Source organism: Acomys minous (assembly GCF_964271855.1).
Source record: "Acomys minous genome assembly, contig: scaffold_24, whole genome shotgun sequence".
In the NCBI taxonomy this organism is placed as follows: Eukaryota; Metazoa; Chordata; class Mammalia; order Rodentia; family Muridae; genus Acomys; species Acomys minous.
The window spans coordinates 213586-225963 of NW_028182181.1; the positions used below are offsets into that span (position 1 = coordinate 213586).

A 12378-nucleotide genomic window follows, 5' to 3' on the forward strand; every position below is an offset into this window, starting at 1 on the left:
AACGGTGATTCAAAGGTACTTCTATGTGGAACTTGTTTTCTAGATACAGAAGTCATGTGATAGAAATGCTTAATATATGTTGACCATAACTACTAACTCATGAGGTGTGCATCAGAAGTGGTCCTGTTGGCCATTCTTGCTAAATGCAGTATCTGTGTTGCAGTGGGTGTTGCATTGTCACTTGGCACATGTTTGTTATGAATGTGATGGCATCAATGTCCTGAGAGTGTATGATGATACCCGCAGGTCCTCTGCCGTTCTCTGTGTTGTGCCACGGACATGGAGCACCCACACATGGGTCAGCTTCAGTGTTCAGACAGACGGCAGGTTCTTGTGACTCCAGGGTTCTCCTGTTTTCAGAGGCGCAATGTGACTTTGTGGGAATTATAGCATTCACCATGGTAACTGACTTGTAGCTGCTGCTCTTCAAGCTGTTGAAGTCATATTTGATGTTGTTTTGCATGAGTTAGACAGGTGTGAGTCACCCTGTGTATTGCTCTTGAGAAAATGTTGGCGTTACTAAGGACTGTACCCACACCGTCACCCTGAGCCCTCCAGGGCTCTGCTAACATGGGCTGAGCTCATCCAAGAATGAGAAATGTCTGTGAGACAAGTAGGAGCATCCTAATCCTTGCCTTGATAGAAGAGCTGTGGATATGAGGGAAGTCCAGAGAAGCTTGTGCTGCCTGCCTGTCGGGAGATGGTCCTGGACAGAGATAGTCTGTGGTGCATCTCAGCCAGCTTCACTAATGGAGCCCTGCCTCCTGACCTTGTGCCCTCATAGCTGCTTAATGAAGCAATCGGCTGTTGTAGCTCAGACTGCTCTGGAAGTGTAATCCTCCTGCCTCAGCCTGTGGAGTGCTGAGATTATAGATATGAACTGCCACCCGTGGCTTTTGGGCGTTTTTGTCATTGTTTGTTCCTAAGAAATAAATCTGTTACATAGAACAGAGCAAGACAATCTGTTATGGATGTATTAATTTTAACATGGTATTTTCAGTATGTCACTTTGTGAGAAAATCAGTTATCACAATACATAGTGAACTTGGAGGGGGAGGAGTGACAGTTGTGTGTGTGTGTGTTTCTGTGTGTGTATCTCATTGTTTATGCAGCATTGAGGAAAATATCCCAAGCAGCACAGTGACAAGGTGCAAGCTGTAGGCGCTTGGAGTGCCACAGTGTACACTTTATTAAAGGACACATCAGTTAGTGACCTTGAGTGCAATACAGTGTTCCAAAATTAAGCTGTGCTTTGCATGACTGCAATAGAGAAATAAACTAGAGAATTACATCCTTATTAGAATGTAAGCAGGACCACCTCCATTCTTTGTTGTCTACTTTTGCCATAAAATAAAATTCTGACAGAGAACAGGAGGACGCTTGCTTGAGCATGTACCTCACACTAGCCAAGCAGCTGCCTGTAGTAATGGCGTCACCTGACCTGGCCCTTCTGTCTCCCTGCATTGCTGTGAGGCTTGAAGGCCCTGTTTCGCATGAGTGCCTAGGTAAGCTCAGTGTCAGTGGTGCTGCCCGGCATCTCAGCAGGACAGGGCATCATTAACTGTGGAGATAATCTTCTCTCCAAGCTGCCTGGGGCATGTCTTCCACCATGTGGTGGTTTGAAAGAGGAGGCTCATATGTTCTAACGCTTGGTCCCCCAGTCAGTGGAAGTGTTTGGGAAGGATTAGGAGGTGTGGCCTTGCTGGGGGAGGCATGTCCCTAGGAGTGGGCCTCGATGATGTTTCAAAAAGCCTACAGCAGGCCCAGTCTCTCTCACTGCCTGCTGCCTTTGCATCAGGATGTAGAGCTCCAGGGCCATGCCTGCCTGCTTCTTGCCATGATCACAGAGTAACCCTCTGAAACTAAGCAAGGCCCAACTCAAGGCTGTCTTTATGAGTTGCTGTGGTCAGGGTATCTCCTCATAGCAGCAGAGTAGTAACTAAGGCACTGTAAGGAGTAGGAGGAGCCTGTCCATTTTGTGGTGCTGTGAGGCTTTGGAGATGTGTGCACACTTGTACACTCAAAGCACACACTGGTAGTCAGTGTGTCTACGTCCTCAGGTCACACTCTGTGCAGCAGATGCTACTTTACAACATCCCGCTCTCAAGAGGCACATCAGTCCTATGAGAACCCGGCAGCACCAGTGAACAGCGGTCACTGCTGTCAGGGTGGAGGCCTCATCCCAAGTGCTCTTTGTCACTACTGCTCAACATGGTTACATTGGGGACCATTTCCCTGAGTTTTAGAGGAGACGCACACGTATATCAGTAAGTAGGTGCTTCACTAGCATGTTGAGGCTCTGTTCATTTAAAAACGCTGTGTCTTTCCAGGTACTTTTAAATCAACTCAGAGCTGTGTTCGATCAGATGATTGAACTTCAGAATGCCCAAGATGCCATGTACAGAGCTGCTTTGGAAGAGCTACAGAGGCGGCTGCAGTTTGAAGAGAAGAAGAAACAGTGTGAACTCGAGGTTTGGGTTTTAAACTGCTTTCTCACTCCTGGCCAGTCACTATGAGCGGCCGTAGCTGCCAGAGTGTTTCTGCTGGAATCTCCACAGACTGAGGCTGCGTGTGTCTGCCCTGAGTCAGAGGAAGCTCTGTGCGCTGTCAGCTGGAGAGGTCACCACTGCTGCCATACCAGTGGCCATGGTGTCCCAGTGTCTCTGTGAGACTCACAGCTGAGGGACCAGGCACTGGGATGGGAGTACTGCCACATGAGCTGTTTCCTTGGGATATTTCTGTGTGTTTCCAGCAGCCTGGGGTTAGTGAGACCCATCAGTCAATCGGGATGGAACTATCTCTGCTGTTTCTGGGTGCCTAGGATTGGAGTAATGGAAGTACAGTTAGGTTGGTTCTACCTTTGAGTATTGTTATGTGATGCCCATGTGAGGGGTCTGGCAGCCACATCACAGACACCAAAGGGTGGAGTTTGGAAGCAGGAGTGTGTGTGTCCTTTTGGTGCCACTGGGGTATCTCATGGCTACAGTGGTTTGTGGATAATTTTGAAGAGCCACTGATTGGCACACACATAATCTCCTGATCCATGCCTAGCAGCCTGTGCATGGCTGAGAAATGCAGGATTCCGCCCTAGCTATTGAGTACCATCTCTGCCTTTGGTAGAGTTGCCATCTGTGACGTGACTTGTAAAGCAATCGTGATATGCAGTGTGATCTCAGGGTCACCCATCTGGAAAGTTGTTAAGCTATATATAACAGCCCACTGAGGCAGGCAGTGGTAGTGCACACTTTTAATCCCAGCACTGAGGAGGCAGAGGCAGATAGATCTACAAGTTCCAGGCCAGCCTTGTCCACACAGTGAGTTCCAGGACAGCCAGAGCTACATAGTGAGACTCTGTCTCAAAAAACCAAACAAACAGAGTTTATTGTTCTGATGATAGCATGGTGGCCAATTGTGTGTGCAGTGGTAGCTCACAAGGTTCAGCTGTCCACAGCGGAAGGGGCATGGTACCCACTCAGTACAGGGTTAGCAAGTGTGCTTCACCCAGAGACACTTGCATGTCTGGGGAGAGCTGTACAACTGAAACTGCCTGCCAAGTTTATTTAAATTCAAAGGGTAAGATAACCCTGCAGTAGTCATTCAAGTGTGGGTCCATTGAGCTCAGAAGGATGGAGCCAGCTCCTGGAAGGGTTTCAGGATCCTGAGTGCCTTGCTGCGGAGGCTGGCTTCCACCTTCTGACATGCCGCTGCTTGGTGGAGCAGTCCCAGAGGTGCTTCTGCCTGCAATTCACCGCTCCTTTCTACTCTCTTCCCACTTTTCTTCTCAAAACCACTTCAGTTACTATGATATTTCCAATTCAAATTTAAGATTGAAGGGCTTTTACTTCTTTCAGTTAAAAAAAAAAACATTTTATACATTGACACTCCTGGTTCTAGCATTAGCATACTTAGTTCCTACTGTCTGTGACACCCACATTCCTGTACACACCCCTGTGTTCAGTGTGGCTCTGGGACCAGGACCAGCCATAGTAATTGGAAAAGAAAGTGGCTATTCCATCCCTGAGAGACTGTCCCTCTAGGTAAGTGTGTTCAGAACCAACACCGTCCTGTCCCCTGAGGCAGTGATTCCATGTTGTCTCTGCCTTCATTTCTGATGCTGCGCTCTGTGTGATAGAACGTGGCTGTGAGCGCCAAGATGTTTGCTTATTGACATACCAAATGGAGGGCACAATACTGAATGTTTGAGGTTACTCCAAGAATACAGATCTCTTTGGAGTAGTCTAATAAAGTTGTTATAACTTACTTTTGCAGTTATAAGGAGGAAAAGGAAAAATAATTCCAAGTAAAATCTGATTACAGATCTGTATGGCAGACCTGCTCATGTCTGAAGTGCTGAGAGCTTTTCCCAAGGTGAAAGTGAGACTGGGAACTGTTGGTTTGGCACACCGTGCACCGACAGTCCCACCAGTGTGAGCATGGCAGGGAGGCAGGGCAGAGAAACAGGGCCTTTTGTAAAGAGGTTGTGGGCATGAAGTGAGTAAGTGAGCTTGTCCGGGTGTTTAGAAATCAGATGTGCCGAGTCTGTTTTCTCGTGTCAGTGTTGGTCAGAGTGAGATCACCCCCAAAGGTCCGTGTGTTCTGCATGTTGTCAACACGGACCGAACATGACCTGGTTTCCTTGAGTTTCGGTGTCAGTGAGGCCCCTGGAGCCAGTCCCCGTGGACCCTGGTTTTCTTAGTTTCCTTTCCAGTTATAACAAAAGCATCTTGGGGAGACGGGCTTTGTCAGCTCTCAGTTCCAGGTCCTTCCACATCAGGTGCCCTACAGGCTTTTCTACAGTACAGTCTTATCGAGGCGTTTTTCTCAATTGAGGTTCCCTTCTCTCAGATCACTTCACTTAACATCAGGATGACATAATATTAGCCAGCATACCTTCTACAACTGCTCCCAAAATTTTGTTAGTCTCATAATTTAAAATACAGTCTAATTTTAAAAGTTTCCAAAGTCTTGCAAATTTTCAATATTTCAATTCAAGACTGAACTGTGAACTCCTATAAGATCAAAAACAACTTACATACTTCTAACATATAATGGCACAGAATAAACATTCAAACTTAAAAATGAAACAATCAAGGGCATAGCAAGGCATAATCAAACTAAAACCTTAAATCCAGCAGGGCTAATACCAAATCCTGCAGTTCCATCTCCAGCACCTGGGGCTCATGATGAAGCTGGCTGGGCTCCGTAGGCCTCAGGCAGCCCGTTCCTTCAGCCCTTCCACTTGTGGCACACACAGCTTCTCAGGCTTGGACCTGTTGCTCTTCCTGGCACGTGTCCCATGATCCTGGCATCCACACACACTGTGGTCTCTACCACAGCTTAAGTTCATCCTCACAGCTTGACAGAGTGGCCTCTGTGGGCTTGCTTCCTCTGGGGACCTCAGCCCTGTCTAATGGTGCCTGACCTCAGCTGCTCGCTACCACCCATTCCTTCTTGTTTTCTTTTACACTTTGAAAATCATAGGATATAGACAGAGCCCTCATTTAGAAGTGTAGCCTGACCACGGCCCACAGGTCTGTCAGCTTCTGTGTGCTAACCCCGAGGAAACACTTTCCTGATGTCCCAGTGCAGGCCACCGGGTTTCTCCTTCATGGTGCTGAGCTCTGTAACAGCCACAGCTGCCTTTTCCCTTGAAGCGTGTCCATGCAACTTTCTAACTAATTAGTTCAGTATCTTTAAGTTCAGTGTTACTCAACATCTTAGGGCACTGGCAATGAAGCCAAATTTTGGCTAAAACATCACAGTGTCAGACACAGTCCTTGTTCTGGCAGGCCTCACATGTCAGGCCTGGGCTGTGAGATGGTGGGTCTGTAAGCTATTGACTGGTCTAGTTAATGCCTAATGAGAGGGGAAGGCACACATGTAAAGACATCGAGAAGGAAGTAGCATCGTCTTTTCCCTAAGTCTGTGGAAATAGACTGAAACTCATGGCTCTAGGTGCCCAAAGTGGACTGCATTTGGATACGCTAAAGGGGAGGAAGCTGTCAAAAGCACAGTTGGCGCTGCTGGGAAGCCTCCCACCCACTTGGCCACGGTGCCAAGTTACAACAGCACCATTCATTGCCAGACTATGTGAAGTACCTGAGGCCTATGCACTCAGAACGAACAAGTGTGAGTTCTGAATCAGATAAAATGCACGTGAGATTGGGCTGGAGAGATGGCTCAGAGGTTAAGGGCACTGGCTGTTCGTCCAAAGGTCCTGAGTTCCATTCCCAGCAACCACATGGTGGCTCACAGCCATCTATAATGTGATTTGATGCCCTCTTGTGGCCTGCAGGTGTACATGCAGGCAGAGCACTGTATACATAATAATTTTTTTTTAATGCATGTGAGATACCCTAGCAAAATGAACAGCTTCCCCGTCCAGGGCATATGCCAGAAATGCCAAGGTTCAGATCAGAGAGTCTCATACATGGAATCTACTGTGTTCATTGATGAAAAGAGAATAGGCTGGCTGAGCAACTGTGTTCTGTCAAGTTTACCATTCCCTGAAAAACATTTTCTGGGGGGAAGGGTTGTTGAGATATGGTTTCACTGTGTACAGCTCTGTCTGGCCTCCAACTTACCCATTCTCTGCCTCAGGTGGGATTACAGGTTACATGCATGCCTGGCTGAGAAAGACCTGTTAGCGGGAGAATAAGTGGATGTGTCTCTGGGAAACACCCCAGTCCAAGGAGAGGGGGGCATTCCCACGCGAGTGAAGAGCACCCAGCACTCAGGACTGACAAGTTCCCTTCATGCTCATTGTCTGAATGGGGCATGTGGAGGCTCATGGGGCATCTGTGTCAGGCACACCAAGCCAGGAGGAGACTGGCTAGCGATGTGCTGAACGTACGATGCTGTTAGTATTAAAGCAAGCAGGCACCCAGCAGTTAAACCTGCTGCTGCTTCTAATTCCAGGGCCAGTGGGGAGTGACGGCGGCAGAGGAAGAGGAGGAAAATAGGAGGATCCGAGAATTCCAGGACTCCATACCCAAAATGTGTTCACAGTTGCGAATATTGACGCACTTTTACCAGGTATGTATGAGCATGCACCACGGGTTCCTCTTTTGTTACTAGTGCATGCTTCCAGAGGGTTGGTCTTGTGGCTCATTCTTGTCATGTGAGTAGTGGGAGCTGGTGGTCCCCTGAGGACTCATCCTTGCCAGTTCATCTGAATGAGCTCTCCTCAGGCCAGCCGTACAGCTGGGACGAGAGGCTCGGTGGGAGATGGGCACTGGGGACCTGTGACTTCTCATGCTTTTCACAGTGTGTGCAGAGGGATGGCAGTGGTCAGCTGCTCTCACATACAGGGTGTGCATTGCCCATCTAGCTGTACGAATAGTTACTCCTGATGGGAGCCACACAGGCTCAGTCCCTGCTCGAGGCTTCTTGGTAGCAGCGGCATTTGGAGGACATGGTTCTGACCGACCGCCTTTCCTGTGGTCTCTTCCTAGGGCGCTGTGCAGCAGTTTCTGGTGCTGCTGACGACCAGCTCTGATGAAAGTCTCCAGTTGCTCAGCTTCAGGTTGGACTTTAACGAACATTACAAAGCCAGAGAACACAGGCTTCCGGTTTCTCTGCACAGTAGGGGACGGCACAGTTCCCACCCGTGAGCCTGTCTTGGGGTTAGCAGTTGCCGACGCAAGCCCAGTCCGTCCAGGCAGCTGGGAGCTGCACATAGGCCACAGTGTTCCAGCAATATGTCTAATAAAAGAAGTCTCACTATCCACCGGACTTGAGTGTTTGTGATGTTACCGAGTTCAGCAGGCCGCTCGCCTACAATGTAGTCTTGATGCATTGGAACATCTTATTTCCACCATGCAGTTTGTATTTGTCAGTTAAAAAAAGACAAAAAACTAACGAGTCTTGGTGTGACAGTTGTGAGTCCACAATGAAGGCCAGTCCTTAGTACACAGCTTTAGTTTAATTGTACCTTAGATACCTATACCAGGTCCTTCTGGAAATTGTGTGTGTGGTTTATTTCTCAGAGAATCTCCAGTGTCATTTGACCATGAGCACTGCTTTTGTCTTACTCCCAGGGCTCCAGGTCTAGGCTTCAGAAGAAGCCCACATTCTGCTCTTGGGTGGCTCCTGTCTTAGGAGAGGCTGGCTGGCCCAGGCCTTGCTGTGTGTTGCCAGGCTTTTCCCGGTGACTGTTGCTTGCTGACAGCTGCAGGAACTCACTCCTTCACCATGCAGAGAGGGAGGGGTGGCCTCAGAGGGGGTACACATTTTCTGTGGGACACAAATGGGACTGCCAGTGAACTCATGCTGGCATCGCAGGGAGACAGAGCTGTGCAACAGGCATTTCGTCTTACCAAAAAAAGGGGGGAGGGGGAGAAGAAAAAAAAACTCTACCAGTCTTATGGGTGGTGGCAGATGGCACTCTGAGTGAGCCCCTGGGCAGATAGTTTGAAAAGCATGGAACATTGTACCCACCTCTCCTGGGTAGATGCTACAAATGATGTTTTGACAGTGAGTGAGGAAGAAAACAACTCTCAGAAGATACACATCTGTGAGAAAACATTTTGAAAATGGATTTTCAGAAACATAAAATTTTATGACTTTGTTGATAAGGATGATGTGTGTCTCTGCTTTTCTCTGTCTTAAATACTTAAGAAATACGGAAATCCAATTTTAAAACATGTTCAAAATGTTCCAGTCAGTGAGTTTTGGTTGCTTGTCAAAATTTACAGTTAAACACATTTACCCAAGAGCACAGGTATTTACAGGACAAATTTCAAAACAGGCTCAGCCGAGCTGACAGTATGGAAAACTCCTGACAAGAGTCTGGAGTGCAGCTGCTGAGGCAAGGCATGGCTCTGTCCCTTTTTTCTTTTTTTTCTTCTGTTTCTTTTTCTTTTTTTTCTTCTGGTTTTTCAAGACAGAGTTTCTCCATGTAGCCCTGGGTGTCCTGGAACTCACTCTGTGGACCAGGCTGACCTCGAACTCAGAGATCTACCTGCCTCTGCCTCCCAAGTGCTGTGATTAAAGGCGCGAGCCACCATTCTGGACTCTTCAGACCTGGGGAACTGTTTTTTGTTTTTAGTCTCCAGGCATTGCAGTCATTGGTACACTTTGCTGAGGTGAAGTATCACTTTGTATCATGCACAGCAGCCAATGCATCAGAAGCAGGAAAGCCTCTTCAAGTGCACACAGCTCTTCCTAAAACCCTTCCACTCATTTTCCTGTAAGGAAGAAATCATGGCTGCCAGCAAGATTTAAAGTCTTAGCCCCGCCCTTTGGAAGTTTTAGTTCAGTGGGTCATCCCAACAGTTCTTGTTGAAAACCCATCTTCACACTCACACTCAGACTCTTTCTGCTAGGCCTCTCTAGTGCTGGGGTTGCAGGTGAGTGCCAGGCCTGGCTTTGCATATTGGAGTCCTCAGAGCTTGCTGTTCTCTGTCACACAGGGACAGTGGTGGCTTGGGCTGGGGGAACCCAGAAGCGTGTGGTACCCTTTCTGTTTGTACAACTGAGCAGAGATGTCCCCCGGGAAGCCTTCCTTGGCATCACCCAGAAGCTCCTTGAGGGACAGAAGGCATGAGTCTCGGCAGGGAGGTGATGGATGTTTGGGTGGTGGTACCCACTGTGTGTCACTGGGGAAGAGGGCGGCAAAGCCTGCAACCACCATGCCCATGCAATCTGTATGGAAGCCGGTTGCCTGCAGCCTCTGTGCCAACCCTGACGTCTTCCAGAAGCAGACAGTACATGGGGACCCCAGTGTTGCCAGGATGCAGTGTTTGATCTGCTTGTCTTATGGGGTAATTCAGGGCGATTTTGCTAGATTTGAGCAGACTGTAACTCCCCCTGCCAGCAGCCCCTGCAGAGCCTATGTTGTCCAAGTGTTGGGCCAGGCAATGGGGCCAGGTTTGTGGCTGTTCCTTCCCCAGGCAACCTATTACTCATCAGTTGTATGTTATCTATTGAATTGATAATGTTCTAGATACATTAAGTATTACTATCCCCTATCTACCATTTCTTTTTAGGTTTTAAATGATGGCTACCAGCTAATGGTGGGCAGCATGGGAGCTGGCATTCATGGCTTGTGCCACTGTGGCTTTGCACTTCGACCTTGCATGCCATGGCTTGCTTGTCGTGAGCAGAGTGGACACACAAAGGCCATTCTGAGGGCAACACACTCCTTTTGCTCTCCCAGCTTCTCTGCCTGTTCCTACCTTTTTCTTGGTGAAGTTCAGGGTGTGGCAGAATGACATCTCCTCATATATGCACCGCTTTAGGAGATGCTTAGCAGTTATCTACTGAGCCTGGGGACACCTCTTAACAGAACCTGGCCTGTGCTGATGAGACCAGTGGACCTTTACTGAGGACACTGGGGAGGGGGCGATGGGATTACCACCTCTCCAATCAGCTCTCCTCCACACTGTCATTTATTTATTTACTTACTTACTTACTTACTTACTTACTTATTTGGTTTTTTCGAGACAGGGTCTTTCTGTTAGCCTTAACTGTCTTAGACTCGCTTTGTAGACCACACTGGCCTCGAACTCATAGTGACCGCCTGCCTCTGCATCCTGAGTGCTAGGATTAAAGGTGTGCGCCACCATGCCCGGCTTTCCACACTGTCCTAATGCCGGTTTTCTGAATGCACTTTGTATGATGATTCGTGTGTGGCCCCATGTCCCCGGTCCCATACATATCCTGCATGTATCCCTTCTGTTGGAGCAGGACTGACCAGCTTTAGGAAGTGATGGGCCTGGGCCTGATCTCTTTCCCTCTGTGCACAGGAGAACCGCTTTGGGCTTCAGTCCATCCTGTGTCAGTGAGTTTGTGGAGTCAGATTGGAGGAAGGGCTACAGGTTACAGCTTGCGAAGGGGCTGGGTGAGCCCTAGGCAGCACAGCAGGCCTTAGAGACATTGCAGGAGGTATCCCTGAGGCAGCAGTGAGGTGGCCAGTGATGGCCAGGGTTCTATGTGGTCAACATAACACGGAGAACAGAAAGATGCTCTACCCGCAGGACAAGCCAGGCCGTGCTGGCACGGGGGGTGGGGGTGGGGGGATTTTTTGCTGAAGATGAAGATGGGCAATGTCGACCTGGCACTTGGAGGAACATTTGATAGTGGTGTGCAGACAGCTAGGGGAGGCAGGAGTGCATTGCAGGGAAGCAGGTGACTCTGGGATGAGCAGTGACCATTCAGATCCCCAGCTGGGGGCTGGGCTTTGAGTGAAGAACAGAGGAAGCCACCACGTTGTGGGGCTTGGAGAGTCACAGCCTGAGTTCTGTCCTGTGAGGACCTGTTTTTGATGCTGGGCACAAATCTGAGTCTTGGAGGTGTACAGGCAGAACTTTGGACAGCGGTCCCAAGGGAACATTGCACCCTGTCTGGCTTCAGCCCTTTGCATGAAGAGTAATGGCAGGACAGCATGGTATCAGAGCAGGAACAGACACAGATCAATGGGATGGCATAGAGGACACAAACATAAGCCCACGCAGCTTTAGTCACCTGAGTTTTGACAAAGAGGCTAACCTTTAAAAAGGAAGTTTAAGTAGCAGTTTAGTATCCAAACTATTGCTATGAGGCCTCCACCCTTGGGGTGGAAGCAAGTTTGGCTGGCTTTGTGGGATAAGCAGTTGGGGGCTGCCCCTGCTGAGCCCCTCTGTCCCTGACACCCTAGCAGTCAGCCCAGGGCTGCTCCACCACAGTTCATCTCAAACCCTCACTGTAAGTGGCTCAAGGGTGTTCTTGGTATGGTCTGCACACACATTAATTTCCTGTGTAGCAGAGAGAGCCTTGCCAAGCCTGCATCTTCCCTGCTGCTACCTGGCTCTACAGGCTGGGGACTTGGCACTTGGAGACCACAGTCTCTGCGTCTCCAGACGCAACACTCAGCCTCCTTCGAGGAGGTTGTTTGGTTGAGTGAGTTGGATAATCCTGTCCCCCAGGATCTCTGCCATCCTGTGATCAGACTGAACGTAACAAGGATGGGCATCCTGAAGCTGAGGGCCCAGGGCAAAGGTACAAGTTCCCAGCATGCCATTGGCTCTGCAGTAGGGCTGGACCTACAGGGCTCCTGTCTGTGTAGTCAGGCTTCTGGTTCCCTTCGGATCCTTCGTGACCTCCATGATTTCGTAGAGTCCGGTCTGAGAGGTATTCTGGATGGGGCTAGAGAATGGGGTTGCGGCCATCTATGGCTCTCTTAGCCAGGCCTCCTGACCTCAATGCACCAGTGAGACCGAGACTCCTTCCTGCCTCCTCCAATCCTGTGACCCCAAGTGTACATCAGACAGAAGACGCATGCAGTGCTGTTCAATCTCACTTGAAACTCTGGATTTGGGCCAGCACCACCCAACCTGGCTGTGGGAGGCCTCAACCAGTCACTACCTCACCTCCACCTCCTGCCTCCTGCTTTGTTCG

At 49.2% G+C, this 12378-nt stretch overlaps 1 protein-coding gene and 2 long non-coding RNA genes across 3 annotated transcripts in view; 2 read left to right on the plus strand and 1 right to left on the minus strand.

Annotated features, from left to right (window-relative positions):
* The window catches only part of LOC311591743 (gamma-tubulin complex component 3-like), a 54645-nt gene extending 46918 nt beyond the window's left edge, over positions 1–7727 (plus strand). The window contains exons 20-22 of the mRNA XM_084803401.1: positions 2331–2471; positions 6919–7035; positions 7455–7727. Coding sequence (XP_084659527.1) covers positions 2331–2471; positions 6919–7035; positions 7455–7613 — 417 coding nt within the window. The 3' untranslated portion in view covers positions 7614–7727. The remainder of the gene's footprint in view (positions 1–2330; positions 2472–6918; positions 7036–7454) is intronic.
* Positions 1–12378, minus strand: part of LOC311591745 — a 153985-nt gene that overhangs the window by 94782 nt on the left and 46825 nt on the right. The window lies entirely within an intron of this gene.
* The window catches only part of LOC311591746, a 167087-nt gene that overhangs the window by 85013 nt on the left and 69696 nt on the right, over positions 1–12378 (plus strand). The window lies entirely within an intron of this gene.